The sequence below is a fragment of the Oncorhynchus masou genome, chromosome 11 (assembly GCF_036934945.1).
Source record: "Oncorhynchus masou masou isolate Uvic2021 chromosome 11, UVic_Omas_1.1, whole genome shotgun sequence".
NCBI lineage: Eukaryota > Metazoa > Chordata > Actinopteri > Salmoniformes > Salmonidae > Oncorhynchus > Oncorhynchus masou.
The window spans coordinates 2208850-2228525 of record NC_088222.1 but is presented as its reverse complement, the minus strand read 5'-3'; the positions used below and the strand labels follow the sequence as shown (position 1 = coordinate 2228525).

General features: G+C 45.0%; 1 protein-coding gene across 1 annotated transcript in view; it reads left to right on the top strand.

Annotated features, from left to right (window-relative positions):
- Positions 1 to 17969, top strand: part of LOC135548934 (lysophosphatidic acid receptor 1-like) — a 59344-nt gene extending 41375 nt beyond the window's left edge. Inside the window, exon 2 of the mRNA XM_064979029.1 lies at positions 17151 to 17969. Within this exon, the coding sequence (XP_064835101.1) occupies positions 17172 to 17969 (798 nt within the window). The 5' untranslated portion in view covers positions 17151 to 17171. The remainder of the gene's footprint in view (positions 1 to 17150) is intronic.
- The last annotated feature ends 1707 nt before the right edge of the window (positions 17970 to 19676 follow it).

Below are 19676 nucleotides of genomic sequence, written 5' to 3'. Positions count from 1 at the left end.
GCTCCTAACAGACTGAAGACAGACATGCTAACCATTAGCTCCTCCATTGACTAGCTCCTAACAGACTGAAGACAGACATGCTAACCATTAGCTCCTCCATTGACTAGCTCCTAACAGACTGAAGACAGACATGCTAACCATTAGCTCCTCCATTGACTAGCTCCTAACAGACTGAAGACAGACAACCATGCTCCTCCATTGACTAGCTCCTAACAGACTGAAGACAGACATCCTCCATTGACTAGCTCCTAACAGACTGAAGACAGACATGCTAACCATTAGCTCCTCCATTGACTAGCTCCTAACAGACTGAAGACAGACATGCTAACCATTAGCTCCTCCATTGACTAGCTCCTAACAGACTGAAGACAGACATGCTAACCATTAGCTCCTCCATTGACTAGCTCCTAACAGACTGAAGACAGACATGCTAACCATTAGCTCCTCCATTGACTAGCTCCTAACAGACTGAAGACAGACATGCTAACCATTAGCTCCTCCATTGACTAGCTCCTAACAGACTGAAGACAGACATGCTAACCATTAGCTCCTCCATTGACTAGCTCCTAACAGACTGAAGACAGACATGCTAACCATTAGCTCCTCCATTGACTAGCTCCTAACAGACTGAAGACAGACATGCTAACCATTAGCTCCTCCATTGACTAGCTCCTAACAGACTGAAGACAGACATGCTAACCATTAGCTCCTCCATTGACTAGCTCCTAACAGACTGAAGACAGACATGCTAACCATTAGCTCCTCCATTGACTAGCTCCTAACAGACTGAAGACAGACATGCTAACCATTAGCTCCTCCATTGACTAGCTCCTAACAGACTGAAGACAGAACAGACTGAAGACAGACATGCTAACCATTAGCTCCTCCATTGACTAGCTCCTAACAGACTGAAGACAGACATGCTAACCATTAGCTCCTCCATTGACTAGCTCCTAACAGACTGAAGACAGACATGCTAACCATTAGCTCCTCCATTGACTAGCTCCTAACAGACTGAAGACAGACATGCTAACCATTAGCTCCTCCATTGACTAGCTCCTCCATAACAGACTGAAGACAGACATGCTAACCATTAGCTCCTCCATTGACTAACAGACTGAAGACAGACATAACCATTAGCTCCTCCATTGACTGAACAGACAGACATGCTAACCATTAGCTCCTCCATTGACTAGCTCCTAACAGACTGAAGACAGACATGCTAACCATTAGCTCCTCCAACAGACTTGAACCATTAGCTCCTCCATTGACTAGCTCCTAACAGACTGAAGACAGACATGCTAACCATTAGCTCCTCCATTGACTAGCTCCTAACAGACTGAAGACAGACATGCTAACCATTAGCTCCTCCATTGACTAGCTCCTAACAGACTGAAGACAGACATGCTAACCATTAGCTCCTCCATTGACTAGCTCCTAACAGACTGAAGACAGACATGCTAACCATTAGCTCCTCCATTGACTAGCTCCTAACAGACTGAAGACAGACATGCTAACCATTAGCTCCTCCATTGACTAGCTCCTAACAGACTGAAGACAGACATGCTAACCATTAGCTCCTCCATTGACTAGCTCCTAACAGACTGAAGACAGACATGCTAACCATTAGCTCCTCCATTGACTAGCTCCTAACAGACTGAAGACAGACATGCTAACCATTAGCTCCTCCATTGACTAGCTCCAGACTGAACAGACTGAAGACAGACATGCTAACCATTAGCTCCTCCATTGACTAGCTCCTAACAGACTGAAGACAGACATGCTAACCATTAGCTCCTCCATTGACTAGCTCCTAACAGACTGAAGACAGACATTAGCTATTGACCAACAGACTGAAGACAGACATGCTAACCATTAGCTCCTCCATTGACTAGCTCCTAACAGACTGAAGACAGACATGCTAACCATTAGCTCCTCCATTGACTAGCTCCTAACAGACTGAAGACAGACATGCTAACCATTAGACTAGCCCTCAGACAAGACAGACATGCTAACCATTAGCTCCTCCATTGACTAGCTCCTAACAGACTGAAGACAGACATGCTAACCATTAGCTCCTCCATTGACTAGCTCCTAACAGACTGAAGACAGACATGCTAACCATTAGCTCCTCCATTGACTAGCTCCTAACAGACTGAAGACAGACATGCTAACCATTAGCTCCTCCATTGACTAGCTCCTAACAGACTGAAGACAGACATGCTAACCATTAGCTCCTCCATTGACTAGCTCCTAACAGACTGAAGACAGACATGCTAACCATTAGCTCCTCCATTGACTAGCTCCTAACAGACTGAAGACAGACATGCTAACCATTAGCTCCTCCATTGACTAGACTCCATAACAGACTGAAGAACAGACATGCTAACCATTAGCTCCTCCATTGACTAGCTCCTAACAGACTGAAGACAGACATGCTAACCATTAGCTCCTCCATTGACTAGCTCCTAACAGACTGAAGACAGACATGAACCATTAGCTCCTCCATTGACTAGCTCCTAACAGACTGAAGACAGACATGCTAACCATTAGCTCCTCCATTGACTAGCTGAAGACAGACATAACAGACTGAACAGACAAGACATGCTAACCATTAGCTCCTCCATTGACTAGCTCCTAACAGACTGAAGACAGACATGCTAACCATTAGCTCCTCCATTGACTAGCTCCTAACAGACTGAAGACAGACATGCTAACCATTAGCTCCTCCATTGACTAGCTCCTAACAGACTGAAGACAGACATGCTAACCATTAGCTCCTCCATTGACTAGCTCCTAACAGACTGAAGACAGACATGCTAACCATTAGCTCCTCCATTGACTAGCTCCTAACAGACTGAAGACAGACATGCTAACCATTAGCTCCTCCATTGACTAGCTCCATAACAGACTGAAGACAGACATGCTAACCATTAGCTCCTCCATTGACTAGCTCCTAACAGACTGAAGACAGACATGCTAACCATTAGCTCCTCCATTGACTAGCTCCTAACAGACTGAAGACAGACATGCTAACCATTAGCTCCTCCATTGACTAGCTCCTAACAGACTGAAGACAGACATGCTAACCATTAGCTCCTCCATTGACTAGCTCCTAACAGACTGAAGACAGACATGAACCATTAGCTCCTCCATTGACTAGCTCCTAACAGACATTAACCATTAGCTCCTCCATTGACTAGCTCCTAACAGACTGAAGACAGACATGCTAACCATTAGCTCCTCCATTGACTAGCTCCTAACAGACTGAAGACAGACATGCTAACCATTAGCTCCTCCATTGACTAGCTCCTAACAGACTGAAGACAGACATGCTAACCATTAGCTCCTCCATTGACTAGCTCCTAACAGACTGAAGACAGACATGCTAACCATTAGCTCCTCCATTGACTAGCTCCTAACAGACTGAAGACAGACATGCTAACCATTAGCTCCTCCATTGACTAGCTCCTAACAGACTGAAGACAGACATGCTAACCATTAGCTCCTCCATTGACTAGCTCCTAACAGACTGAAGACAGACATGCTAACCATTAGCTCCTCCATTGACTAGCTCCTAACAGACTGAAGACAGACATGCTAACCATTAGCTCCTCCATTGACTAGCTCCTAACAGACTGACAGACAGACATTAGCTATTGACTAGCTTAGCTGAAGACAGACATCCATTGACTAGCTCCTAACAGACTGAAGACAGACATGCTAACCATTAGCATTGACTATGACTGAACCATTAACCATTAGCTCCTCCATTGACTAGCTCCTAACAGACTGAAGACAGACATGCTAACCATTAGCTCCTCCATTGACTAGCTCCTAACAGACTGAAGACAGACATGCTAACCATTAGCTCCTCCATTGACTAGCTCCTAACAGACTGAAGACAGACATGCTAACCATTAGCTCCTCCATTGACTAGCTCCTAACAGACTGAAGACAGACATGCTAACCATTAGCTCCTCCATTGACTAGCTCCTAACAGACTGAAGACAGACATGCTAACCATTAGCTCCTCCATTGACTAGCTCCTAACAGACTGAAGACAGACATGCTAACCATTAGCTCCTCCATTGACTAGCTCCTAACAGACTGAAGACAGACATGCTAACCATTAGCTCCTCCATTGACTAGCTCCTAACAGACTGAAGACAGACATGCTAACCATTAGCTCCTCCATTGACTAGCTCCTAACAGACTGAAGACAGACATGCTAACCATTAGCTCCTCCATTGACTAGCTCCTAACAGACTGAAGACAGACATGCTAACCATTAGCTCCTCCATTGACTAGCTCCTAACAGACTGAAGACAGACATGCTAACCATTAGCTCCTCCATTGACCTCCATTGACTAGCTCCTAACAGACTGAAGACAGACATGCTAACCATTAGCTCCTCCATTGACTAGCTCCTAACAGACTGAAGACAGACATGCTAACCATTAGCTCCTCCATTGACTAGCTCCTAACAGACTGAAGACAGACATGCTAACCATTAGCTCCTCCATTGACTCTAACAGACTGAAGACAGACATGCTAACAGACTGAAGACAAGACATGCTAACCATTAGCTCCTCCATTGACTAGCTCCTAACAGACTGAAGACAGACATGCTAACCATTAGCTCCTCCATTGACTAGCTCCTAACAGACTGAATTGACTTGCTCCTAACAGACTGAAGACAGACATGCTAACCATTAGCTCCTCCATTGACTAGCTCCTAACAGACTGAAGACAGACATGCTAACCATTAGCTCCTCCATTGACTAGCTCCTAACAGACTGAAGACAGACATGCTAACCATTAGCTCCTCCATTGACTAGCTCCTAACAGACTGAAGACAGACATGCTAACCATTAGCTCCTCCATTGACTAGCTCCTAACAGACTGAAGACAGACATGCTAACCATTAGCTCCTCCATTGACTAGCTCCTAACAGACTGAAGACAGACATGCTAACCATTAGCTCCTCCATTGACTAGCTCCTAACAGACTGAAGACAGACATGCTAACCATTAGCTCCTCCATTGACTAGCTCCTAACAGACTGAAGACAGACATGCTAACCATTAGCTCCTCCATTGACTAGCTCCTAACAGACTGAAGACAGCTACATGCTCCTCCAACCATTAGCTCCTCCATTGACTAGCTCCTAACAGACTGAAGACAGACATGCTAACCATTAGCTCCTCCATTGACTAGCTCCTAACAGACTGAAGACAGACATGCTAACCATTAGCTCCTCCATTGACTAGCTCCTAACAGACTGAAGACAGACATGCTAACCATTAGCTCCTCCATTGACTAGCTCCTAACAGACTGAAGACAGACATGCTAACCATTAGCTCCTCCATTGACTAGCTCCTAACAGACTGAAGACAGACATGCTAACCATTAGCTCCTCCATTGACTAGCTCCTAACAGACTGAAGACAGACATGCTAACCATTAGCTCCTCCATTGACTAGCTCCTAACAGACTGAAGACAGACATGCTAACCATTAGCTCCTCCATTGACTAGCTCCTAACAGACTGAAGACAGACATGCTAACCATTAGCTCCTCCATTGACTAGCTCCTAACAGACTGAAGACAGACATGCTAACCATTAGCTCCTCCATTGACTAGCTCCTAACAGACTGAAGACAGACATGCTAACCATTAGCTCCTCCATTGACTAGCTCCTAACAGACTGAAGACAGACATGCTAACCATTAGCTCCTCCATTGACTAGCTCCTAACAGACTGAAGACAGACATGCTAACCATTAGCTCCTCCATTGACTAGCTCCTAACAGACTGAAGACAGACAGCTCCTCCATTGACATGACTAAGACAGACATTAACCATTAGCTCCTCCATTGACTAGCTCCTAACAGACTGAAGACAGACATGCTAACCATTAGCTCCTCCATTGACTAGCTCAGACTCCATTGACTAGCTCCTAACAGACTGAAGACAGACATGCTAACCATTAGCTCCTCCATTGACTAGACTGAAGACAGACATGCTAACCATTAGAAGAACAGACTGAAGACATGCTAACCATTAGCTCCTCCATTGACTAGCTCCTAACAGACTGAAGACAGACATGCTAACCATTAGCTCCTCCATTGACTAGCTCCTAACAGACTGAAGACAGACATGCTAACCATTAGCTCCTCCATTGACTAGCTCCTAACAGACTGAAGACAGACATGCTAACCATTAGCTCCTCCATTGACTAGCTCCTAACAGACTGAAGACAGACATGCTAACCATTAGCTCCTCCATTGACTAGCTCCTAACAGACTGAAGACAGACATGCTAACCATTAGCTCCTCCATTGACTAGCTCCTAACAGACTGAAGACAGACATGCTAACCATTAGCTCCTCCATTGACTAGCTCCTAACAGACTGAAGACAGACATGCTAACCATTAGCTCCTCCATTGACTAGCTCCTAACAGACTGAAGACAGACATGCTAACCATTAGCTCCTCCATTGACTAGCTCCTAACAGACTGAAGACAGACATGCTAACCATTAGCTCCTCCATTGACTAGCTCCTAACAGACTGAAGACAGACATGCTAACCATTAGCTCCTCCATTGACTAGCTCCTAACAGACTGAAGACAGACATGCTAACCATTAGCTCCTCCATTGACTAGCTCCTAACAGACTGAAGACAGACATGCTAACCATTAGCTCCTCCATTGACTAGCTCCTAACAGACTGAAGACAGACATGCTAACCATTAGCTCCTCCATTAACTAGCTCCTAACAGACTGAAGACAGACATGCTAACCATTAGCTCCTCCATTGACTAGCTCCTAACAGACTGAAGACAGACATGCTAACCAAGACAGACATTAGCTCCTCCATTGACTAGCTCCTAACAGACTGAAGACAGACATGCTAACCATTAGCTCCTCCATTGACTAGCTCCTAACAGACTGAAGACAGACATGCTAACCGTTAGCTCCTCCATTGACTAACAGCTCCATAACAGACTGAAGACAGACATGCTAACCATTAGCTCCTCCATTGACTAGCTCCTAACAGACTGAAGACAGACATGCTAACCATTAGCTCCTCCATTGACTAGCTCCTAACAGACGAAGACAGACATGCTAACCATTAGCTCCTCCATTGACTAGCTCCTAACAGACGAAGACAGACATGCTAACCATTAGCTCTTACATAGCTCCCATTAGCGTGGACTAGCTCCACAGGGAAGCTGCCTCAAACAGGTCATTTAGGACATCAAAGGATCAATGAAATAATGATATTCAGATGAAGTGTTTAGTTGAGTTATCTTTATATAGAAAACTGCTGTCCTTCTGTATTAATTTAATTGTAACTTTAGTCTGTCTTCCTGCTGGGTGGATGGAGGTGCTGTTCCCGGTAACAACCTATTCCATGTAACACAGTCTAAAGTTGTGCACTATATATTGAGTAGAGAATCAAGACAAAGGAGATGATTGTGGACTACATGAAAAAGAGGACCGAGCACGCCCCAATTCTCATTGACGGGGCTGCAGTGGAGCAGGTTAAGAGCTTCAAGTTCCTTGGTGTCCACATCACCAACAAACTAACATGGTCCAAACACACCAAGACAGTTGTGAAGAGGGCACGACAAAACCTATTCCCCCTCAGGAGACTGATAAGATTTGGCATGGGTCCCCAGATCCTCAAAAGGTTCTACAGCTGCACCATCGAGAGCATCCTGACTGGTTGCATCACTGCCTGGTATAGAAACTGCTAGGCACTACAGAGGGAACGGCCCGGTACATCACTGGGGCCAAGCTGGTAGTGGTTAGAACGTTGGACTAGTAACCTGAAAGTTTGCAAGATTGAATCCCAGAGCTGACAAGGTAAAAATCTGTTGTTCTGCCCCTGAACAGGGCAGTTAACCCACTGTTCCTCGGCCGTCACTGAAAATAGGAATTTGTTCTTAACTGACTTGCCTAGTTAAATAAATGTTTAAAAAAAAAACTCCCTGCCGTCCAGGACCTCTATACCAGGCGGTGTCAGAGGAAGTTGTTAAAGACTTGTTGTTAAAGACTCCAGCCACCCTAGTCAGACTGTTCTCTCTGCTACCGCACGGCAAGCGTTAGCAGAGCACCAGGTCCAGGTCCAAGAGGCTTCTAAACAGCTTCTACCCCCCAATCCATAAGACTCCTGAACACCTAATCAAACGGCTACCCAGACTATTTGCACCCTCCCGTTTGACCCTCTATTACACCTTTTCTACTCTATGTTGTTATCATCTATGCATAGTCACTTTAATAACTCTACCCACATGTACATATTACCATAACACCCTGTATATAACCTTCAGCTGACTCTGTACCGGTACCCCCCTGTATATAGTCTCCACATTGACTCTGTACCGTAATACCCTGTATATAGCCTCCACATTGACTCTGTACTGGTACCTCCTGTATATAGCCTCCACATTGACTCTGTACCGTAATACCCTGTATATAACCTCCACATTGACTCTGTACTGGTACCTCCTGTATATAGCCTCCACATTGACTCTGTACCGTAATACCCTGTATATAACCTCGAGATTGACTCTGTACCGGTACCCCCCTGTATATAGTCTCCACATTGACTCTGTACAGTAATACACTGTATATAACCTCCACATTGACTCTGTACCGTAACACCCTGTATATAACCTCGAGATTGACTCTGTACCTGTACCCCCTGTATATAGCCTCCACGTTGACTCTGTACCTGTACCCCCTGTATATAGCCTCCACATTGACACTGTACCAGTACCCCCTTTATATAACCTCCACATTGACTCTGTACCGTAACACCCTGTATATAACCTCGAGATTGACTCTGTACCGGTACCCCCCTGTATATAGTCTCCACATTGACTCTGTACCGTAATACACTGTATATAACCTCCACGTTGACTCTGTACCGTAATACCCTGTATATAGCCTCCACATTGACTCTGTACCGTAATACCCTGTATATAGCCTCCACATTGACTCTGTACCGTAATACCCTGTATATAGCCTCCACATTGACTCTGTACCGTAATACACTGTATATAACCTCCACGTTGACTCTGTACCGTAATACCCTGTATATAGCCTCCACATTGACTCTGTACTGGTACCCCCTGTATATAGCCGTCTCTATTGTTATTTTACCGCTGCTCTGTAATTATTGTTACTTTTATTTCATATTCTTGTCTGTATTTTTTTTTAACTGCATTGTTGGTTAAGGGCTCGTAAGTAAGCATTTCACTGTGAGGTCTACTTCACCTGTTGTATTCAGCATTTCACTGTGCGTCTACTACACCTGTTGCATTCAGCATTTCACTGTGAGGTCTACTACACCTGTTGTATTCAGCATTTCACTGTAAGGTCTACTACACCTGTTGTATTCAGCATTTCACTGTACGGTCTACTACACCTGTTGTATTCAGCATTTCACTGTACGGTCTACTACACCTGTTGTATTCAGCATTTCACTGTAAGGTCTACTACACCTGTTGTATTCAGCATTTCACTGTAAGGTCTACTACACCTGTTGTATTCAGCATTTCACTGTACGGTCGACTACACCTGTTGTATTCAGCATTTCACTGTAAGGTCTACTACACCTGTTGCATTCAGCATTTCACTGTACGGTCTACTACACCTGTTGTATTCAGCATTTCACTGTAAGGTCTACTTCACCTGTTTTATTCAGCATTTCACTGTAAGGTCTACTACACCTGTTGTATTCAGCATTTCACTGTAAGGTCTACTTCACCTGTTTTATTCAGCATTTCACTGTAAGGTCTACTACACCTGTGTATTCAACATTTCACTGTGAGGTCTACTACACCTGTTGTATTCAGCATTTCACTGTAAGGTCTACTACACCTGTTGTATTCAGCATTTCACTGTAAGGTCTACTACAACTGTGTATTCAGCGCATGTGACTACTATAATTTGAATTGATTTGTTTGTGCCCTGGTCTAAAGTTATATATTGATTAAGGAGGTTGCTGTTTGGACTCACAGAGGTTGCTGTTTAGACTCAGGGGTTGCTGTTTAGACTCACAGAGGTTGCTGTTTGGACTCACAGAGGTTGCTGTTTAGACTCAGGGGTTGCTGTTTAGACTCACAGAGGTTGCTGTTTGGACTCACAGAGGTTGCTGTTTAGACTCACAGAGGTTGCTGTTTAGACTCAGGGGTTGCTGTTTAGACTCACAGAGGTTGCTGTTTGGACTCACAGAGGTTGCTGTTTAGACTCACATAGGTTGCTGTTTTGACTCAGGAGTTGCTGTTTTGACTCAGGAGTTGCTGTTTTGACTCAGGGGTTGCTGTTTAAACTCAGAGAGGTTGCATAAGGCGTCGTTTTCATAAAAGCAGAACAGATGTCGTGTTTTCAAGACTGTCAACAGTAGGTTACGCCAAGTCCCATTATAGAGTTGCAACACGTCCACGTTTTCCCTTTACAGTGCACTACTTGGGGAATAGGGTGCCATTTCCACAGTGCACTACTTGGGGAATAGGGTGCCATTTCCACAGTTGTTCTATTTAGACATACCCCACTCCACACCACCCCACCACCCCCGCCCACTACCCCATAGCTGAGGACTTGGTTTAATTATTGCTGTCACACTGCATGCTATAGAGACACTGTAAGGAACGGAATGTAGACATATCTTGAGCATGAGAACCAACCGCACACACACGCACACACACGCACACACACACACGCACACACACACACACACACACACACACACACACACACACACACACACAGCTCAGACCAGCCCAGCCCAGCGGCCCTCTACTTCCTGCCTGGGTGTTAGCAAGAAGAGAAGAGAATCATCCAATTCAACTCTAGAGCTGTGACTCACGTTGAACTGAGACAGGCCCGGGACAGCACTGGACACACACCATGTTGTGGAGTCTGTGTGTCTGAGTGTGTGTACGATGTTTGTGATGTACTTGTACAATTGTGTGTGTGTGTCAGTCAGTGTGTGTATATGTATCAGTCTGTGTGTGTGTGTGTGTGTGTGTGTGTGTGTGTGTGTGTGTGTGTGTGTGTGTGTGTGTGTGTGTGTGTGTGTGTGTGTGTGTGTCAGTCAATGTGTGTATATGTGTCAGTCAGTGTGTGTGTGTGTGTGTGTCAGTCAATGTGTGTATATGTGTCTGTGTGTGTGTGTGTGTGTGTGTCAGTCAATGTGTGTATATGTGTCAGTCAGTGTGTGTGTGTGTGTGTGTGTCAGTCAGTGTGTGTCTATGTTTGGGGTTGTTTGGGTTGTTTTCTGGGGGGTTGGTTTGTTTGGTTTGGTTTGTTTGAGTTGTTTGGTTTGGCTTGTTTGGGTTGTTTGGTTTGGTTTGGTTTGTTTGGGTTTTTTGGTTTGGTTTGTTTTGGGTGGGTTTGTTTGGGTTGTTTGGTTTGGTTTGGTTGGTTTGTTTGGTTTGGTTGGTTTGTTTGGGTTGTTTGGTTTGGTTTGGTTTGGTTGGTTTGGTTGGTTTGGTTTGGTTGGTTTGTTTGGGTTGTTTGGTTTGTTTGGTTTGGTTTGTTTGGGTGGGTTTGTTTGGGTTGTTTGGTTTGGTTTGGTTGGTTTGTTTGGTTTGGTTTGGGTTGTTTGGTTTGTTTGGTTTGGGTTGGTTTGTTTGGTTTGTTTGGTTTGTTTGGTTTGGGTTGGTTTGTTTGGCTTGTTTGGTTTGGTTTGGTTGGTTGGTTTGTTTGGTTTGGTTTGGTTTGTTTGGTTTGGTTGGTTTGGTTTGGTTTGGTTGGTTTGGTTGGTTGGTTTGTTTGGTTTGGGTTGGTTTGGGTTGGTTGGTTTGTTTGGTTTGGGTTGGTTTGGTTGGTTTGTTTGGTTTGTTTGGTTGGTTTGGTTTGGTTTGTTTGGTGTATGTTAAGAAGACCAGTCAGATATCTGACTGTCACACAAGACTGGGTTGTACTAAAACACCCAAGTCTCTTTGCAGTGTTTTATCATTGTGGCACACGTGCAAAATGTTTGTTTTATCAAACCTCTCTTGATCCCAATCTCCTGTTTTTTTTTGTTTTTTTTTACTATTTTCTACATTGTAGAATAATAGTTAATACATCACAACTAGGAAATAACACACATGGAATCATGTAGTAACCAAAAAAGTGTTAAACAAATCAACATATATTTTATATTGTATCAACCAGTTTCACCTGGAATGCATTTTATGACAGTCTTGAAGGAGTTCCCACATCACTCTCCTTCTTGGTAAAATAGCCCTTACACAGCCTGGAGGTGTGCTGGGTTATTGTCCTGTTGAAAAACAAATGATTGTCCCACGAAGCTCAAACCAGATGGGATGGCGTATTGCTGCAGAATGCTTGGGTAGCCATGCTGGTTAAGTGTGCCTTGAATTCTAAATAAATCTCTGACAGTGTCACCAGCAAAGCACCCCCAAACCATCACACCTCCTCCTCCATGCCTCACAGTGGGAACCACACATGGAGATCATCCATTCACCTACTCTGTGTCTCACAAAGATATGGCGGTTAGAACCAAAAATCTAAAATTTGGACTCATCAGACCAAAGCACAGAATAGTCTAATGTCTATTGCTCGTGTTTCTTGGCCCAAGCAAGTCTCTTCTACTTATTGGTGTCCTTTAATAGTGGTTTCTTTGCAGCAATTTGACCCTGAAGGCCTGATTCACACAGTCTCCCCTGAACAGGTGATGTTGAGATGTGTCTGTTACTTGACCTCCGTGAAGCATTTATTTAGGCTGCAATCTGAGGTGCAGTTAACTCTAATGACCTTATCCTCTGCAGCAGAAGCAACTCTCGGTTCTTCCCAGAGCCAGTTTCATCATAGCGCTTGATGGTTTTTGCGACTGCACTTGAAGAAACTTTCAAAGTTCTTGAAATGTTCCGTATTGACTGACTTTCATGTTTTAAAAATAATGATGGACTATCGTTTTCTCTTCGCTTATTTGAGCTGTTCTTGCCATAATATGGACTTAGTCTTTTGCCAAATAGGGCTATCTTCACCACCCCTACCTTGTCACAACACAGCTGATTAGCTCAAACACATTAAGAAGGAAATAAAAGACTACAGTTTGTCCTGAGACAGTATTCAGACTACAGTTTGTCCTGAGGCAGTATTCAACCTACAGTTTGTCCTGAGGCAGTATTCAGACTACAGTTTGTCCTGAGGCAGTATTCAGACTACAGTTTGTCCTGAGACAGTATTCAGACTACAGTTTGTCCTGAGGCAGTATTCAACCTACAATTTGTCCTGAGACAGTATTCAGACTACAGTTTGTCCTGAGACAGTATTCAGACGACAGTTTGTCCTGAGACAGTATTCAACCAACAATTTGTCCTGAGGCAGTATTCAGACTAGAATTTGTCCTGAGACAGTATTCAGACTACAGTTTGTCCTGAGACAGTATTCAGACTACAGTTTGTCCTGAGACAGTATTCAGACTACAGTTTGTCCTGAGGCAGTATTCAGACTACAGTTTGTCCTGAGGCAGTATTCAGACTACAGTTTGTCCTGAGACAGTATTCAACCTACAGTTTGTCCTGAGACAGTATTCAACCTACAATTTGTCCTGAGACAGTATTCAGACTACAGTTTGTCCTGAGACAATATTCAGACAGTTTGAACAGTTTGAACCTACAGTTTGAACAGGGAAACACGGCTTAAATGTACACAGAGAGCTAACATTAATAATATGCATGTCAATCTCTCATGGGTCAAAGTGGAAGAGAGATTGACTTCATCACTACTTGTTTATGTAAGAAGTGTTGACAAGCTGAATGCACGGGCTGTCAGTTTAAACTACTAGCACACATCTCGGACACCCATTGCATACCCCATTGCATACCCCACAAGACATGCCACCAGAGGTCTGTTTAAACTACTAGCACACATCTCGGACACCCATTGCATACCCCATTGCATACCCTACAAGACATGCCACCAGAGGTCTGTTTAAACTACTAGCACACATCTCGGACACCCATTGCATACCCCATTGCATACCCCACAAGACATGCCACCAGAGGTCTGTTTAAACTACTAGCACACATCTCGGACACCCATTGCATACCCCATTGCATACCCCACAAGACATGCCACCAGAGGTCTGTTTAAACTACTAGCACACATCTCGGACACCCATTGCATACCCCATTGCATACCCCACAAGACATGCCACCAGAGGTCTGTTTAAACTACTAGCACACATCTCGGACACCCATTGCATACCCCATTGCATACCCCACAAGACATGCCACCAGAGGTCTGATTAAACTACTAGCACACATCTCGGACACCCATTGCATACCTCACAAGACATGCCACCAGAGGTCTCTTCACAGTCCCCAAGTCCAGAACAGACTATGGGAGGTGCACAGTACTACATAGAGCCATGACTACATGGAACTCTATTCAACAGTACTACATAGAGCCATGACTACATGGAACTCTATTCCATATCAGGTAACTGATGCAGCAGTAGAATCAGATTTTAAAAAACAGGTTAAAATACACCTTATGGAAGAGCGGGGACTGTTAAGAGACACACATACACATGATAAGACACGGACTCTGCAATACATGTAATGGTGCCAGACATGCACATAAACACATACAGTTGGCATTGCTGTTATGATTTCAGTTGTCCTTGATGTCCTTTGTTTTATTGTTATTTTTTTTATTGCGTTTTCTTCTGTTTTCTTCTGTCTTTTCCATTTTCCTCTTTAGTTCATTCTCTTGGTTGTTGGTACATTGGGGGGTTCTTGGGGGTGGGGGTTCATTCTCTTGGTTGTTGGTACATTGGGGGGTTCATTCTCTTGGTTGTTGGTACATTGGTGGGTTCTTGGGGGTGGGGGTTCATTCTCTTGGTTGTTGGTGCATTGGGGGGTTCTTGGGGGTGGGGGTTCATTCTCTTGGTTGTTGGTCCATTGGGGGGTTCTTGGGGGTGGGGTTCATTCTCTTGGTTGTTGGTACATTGGGGGGTTCATTCTCTTGGTTGTTGGTACATTGGGGGTTCTTGGGGGTGGGGGTTCATTCTCTTGGTTGTTGGTGCGTTGGGGGTTCTTGGGGGTGGGGGTTCATTCTCTTGGTTGTTGGTGCATTGGGGGGTTCTTGGGGGTGGGGGTTCATTCTCTTGGTTGTTGGTGCATTGGGGGGTTCTTGGGGGAATGGAATTAATTGTATTTGTTGTTTATTTTTCTTTCGAGTGAGGGGGGCTGTGGGGGGGTCTTGAATGGTTGAGGGACAGCTATTGTGGAAATGTGGGGGATCTTGGAAGGTTTGGGTTTCATAAGATTGTGATCATTTTATATCACTATCATGCCCACGCACCCCCACACATAAGGATGGCTCTGCTGGGGAGAGACTGATACATGTTTGATAGTAGTAGACACCCTCACACATAAGGATGGCTCTGCTGCAGACAGACTGATATATGTTTGATAGTAGTAGACACCCTCACACATAAGGATGGCTCTGCTGCAGACAGACTGAAACATGTTTGATAGTAGTAGTAGACACCCTCACACACAAGGATGGCTCTGCTGCAGACAGACTGAAACATGTTTGATAGTAGTAGTAGACACCCTCACACATAAGGATGGCTCTGCTGCAGACAGACTGATACATGTTTGATAGTAGTAGACACCCTCACACATAAGGACGGCTCTGCTGCAGACAGACTGATACATGTTTGATAGTAGTAGTAGACACCCTCACACATAAGGATGGCTCTGCTGCAGACAGACTGATACATGTTTGATAGTAGTAGTAGACACCCTCACACATAAGGACGGCTCTGTTGCAGACAGATAGATACATGTTTGATAGTAGTAGTAGTAGACACCCTCACACATAAGGATGGCTCTGCTGCAGACAGACTGAAACATATTTGATAGTGACTTGATGCTGTATTGTTTACCTTCGTTTTCTAATACTATAATGTTACCCCTTCCTTGTGTTTTTTGTAACAAATAATTATAAACATATAAAAATATTTTTTTAAAGACGCGGACTCTGTACACACATGGATTTTGTATTGTAAATATGTGGTAGTAGAGTAGTGGCCTGAGGGAACACACCCTACTGTGACTCCCTCTAACCCGTGTCTCCTCCAGAGCCCCTAACAACCTACTGTGACTCCCTCTAACCTACTTTGACCTTCTCTAACCTACTGTGACTCTCTCTAACCTACTGTGACTCTCTCGAACCTACTTTGACTCTCTAACCTACTGTGACTCCCTCTAACCCCTGTCTCCTCTTCTCCAGACCCTCTAACAACCTACTGTGACTCTCTAACCTACTGTGACTCCCTCTAACCTACTGTGACTTTCTAACCTACTGTGACTCTCTCTAACCTACTGTGACTCTCTCTAGTATACACCTACTGTGACTCTCTCTAGTCTACACCTACTGTGACTCTCTCTAACCTACGGTGACTCTCTCGAACCTACTTTGACTCTCTAACCTACTGTGACTCCCTCTAACCCCTGTCTCCTCTTCTCCAGACCCCCTAACAACCTACTGTGATTCTCTCTAAACTACTGTGACTCCCTCTAACCCCTGTCTCGTCTCCTCCAGACCCCCTAACAACCTACCGTGACTCCCTCTAACCTACTGTAACTCTCTCTAGCCTACTGTGACTCTCTCTAACCTACTGTGACTCTCTCTAACCTACTGTGACTCTCTCTAGCCTACTGTGACTCTCTCTAGCCTCTGTCTCCTCTCCTCCAGACCCCCTAACAACCTACTGTGACTCTCTCTAACCTACTGTTACTCTTTCAAACCTACTGTGACTCTCTCTCGCTTACTGGGACTCTCTCTAACCTACTGTGACTCTCTCTAACCTACTGTGACTCTCTCTAGCCTACTGTGACTCTCTCTCGCCTACTGTGACTCTCTCTCGCCTACTGTGACTCTCTCGCTTACTGGGACTCTCTCTAACCTACTGTGACTCTCTCTAACCTACTGTGACTCTCTCTAACCTACTGTGACTCTCTCTCGCCTACTGTGACTCTCTCTCGCCTACTGTGACACTCTCTCGCCTACTGTGACTCTCTCTAACCTACTGTGACTCTCTCTCGCCTACTGTGACTCTCTCTAGCCTACTGTGACTCCCTCTAACCCCTGTCTCCTGTCCTCCAGATCCCCTAGCCAGCCTTCAAGATGGAGGAGGAACAGTGCTTCTACAATGAGTCCATATCCTTCTTCTACAACCGCAGTGGAAAGTACCTGGCTACAGAGTGGAATACCGTCAGTAAGCTGGTGATGGGGCTGGGTATCACAGTATGTATCTTCATCATGCTGGCTAACCTGCTGGTCATGGTGGCTATATACGTCAACCGCCGCTTCCACTTCCCTATTTACTACCTGATGGCCAACCTGGCGGCCGCCGACTTCTTTGCCGGTCTGGCGTACTTCTACCTGATGTTCAACACCGGCCCGAACACACGGCGCCTCACGGTCTCCACGTGGCTGCTCCGACAGGGTCTCATCGACACGTCCCTCACGGCGTCCGTGTGTAACCTCCTCGCCATCGCCATCGAGCGCCACATCACCGTTTTCCGCATGCAGCTACACACGCGCATGTCCAACCGGCGTGTGGTGGTGGTGATTGTAGTCATCTGGACATTGTCTATCGTCATGGGAGCCATCCCGTCGGTAGGGTGGAACTGTATCTGTGACATCAGCACGTGTTCCAGCATGGCGCCGCTGTACTGTAACTCCTACCTGGTGTTCTGGGCCGTATTCAACCTGGTCACCTTCCTGGTCATGGTGGTGCTGTACGCTCACATCTTTATGTACGTGAGACAGAGGACCATGAGGATGAGCAGACACAGCTCTGGGCCACGCAGGAACAGAGACACCATGATGAGTCTACTGAAGACTGTCGTCATCGTATTGGGTAAGAACCTCCACTACCTTCACAACAGACCCTATATGTTAGATACTGGTACTGGGTAGGTTAGAGGTAGGACCAGACACTATATGTTAGATACTGGTACTGGGTAGGTTAGAGGTAGGACGAGGTAGGAACAGACACTATATGTTAGACACTGGTACTGGGTAGTTTAGAGGTAGGACCAGGTAGGAACAGACACTATATGTTAGACACTGGTACTGGGTAGGTTAGAGGTAGGACCAGGTAGGACCAGACACTATATGTTAGACACTGGTACTGGGTAGGTTAGAGGTAGGAACAGACACTATATGTTAGATACTGGTACTGGGTAGGTTAGAGGTAGGACCAGACACTATATGTTAGACACTGGTACTGGGTAGGTTAGAGGTAGGACCAGACACTATATGTTAGATACTGGTACTGGGTAGGTTAGAGGTAGGACCAGGTAGGAACAGACACTATATGTTAGATACTGGTACTGGGTAGGTTAGAGGTAGGACCAGGTAGGACCAGACACTATATGTTAGATACTGGTACTGGGTAGGTTAGAGGTAGGACCAGACACTATATGTTAGATACTGGTACTGGGTAGGTTAGAGGTAGGACCAGACACTATATGTTAGACACTGGTACTGGGTAGGTTAGAGGTAGGACCAGGTAGGACCAGACACTATATGTTAGACACTGGTACTGGGTAGGTTAGAGGTAGGACCAGGTAGGAACAGACACTATATGTTAGATACTGGTACTGGGTAGGTTAGAGGTAGGAACAGACACTATATGTTAGATACTGGTACTGGGTAGGTTAGAGGTAGGAACAGACACTATATGTTAGATACTGGTACTGGGTAGGTTAGAGGTAGGACCAGACACTATATGTTAGACACTGGTACTGGGTAGGTTAGAGGTAGGACCAGACACTATATGTTAGATACTGGTACTGGGTAGGTTAGAGGTAGGACGAGGTAGGAACAGACACTATATGTTAGATACTGGTACTGGGTAGGTTAGAGGTAGGACCAGGTAGGAACAGACACTATATGTTAGATACTGGTACTGGGTAGGTTAGAGGTAGGAACAGACACTATATGTTAGATACTGGTACTGGGTAGGTTAGAGGTAGGAACAGACACTATATGTTAGATACTGGTACTGGGTAGGTTAGAGGTAGGACCAGACACTATATGTTAGACACTGGTACTGGGTAGGTTAGAGGTAGGACCAGACACTATATGTTAGATACTGGTACTGGGTAGGTTAGAGGTAGGACGAGGTAGGAACAGACACTATATGTTAGATACTGGTACTGGGTAGGTTAGAGGTAGGACCAGGTAGGAACAGACACTATATGTTAGATACTGGTACTGGGTAGGTTAGAGGTAGGACCAGGTAGGACCAGACACTATATGTTAGATACGGGTACTGGGTAGGTTAGAGGTAGGACCAGGTAGGACCAGACACTATATGTTAGATACTGGTACTGGGTAGGTTAGAGGTAGGACCAGGTAGGACCAGACACTATATGTTAGATACTGGTACTGGGTAGGTTAGAGGTAGGACCAGGTAGGAACAGACACTATATGTTAGATACTGGTACTGGGTAGGTTAGAGGTAGGACCAGGTAGGACCAGACACTATATGTTAGATACTGGTACTGGGTAGGTTAGAGGTAGGAACAGACACTATATGTTAGACACTGGTACTGGGTAGGTTAGAGGTAGGACCAGACACTATATGTTAGATACTGGTACTGGGTAGGTTAGAGGTAG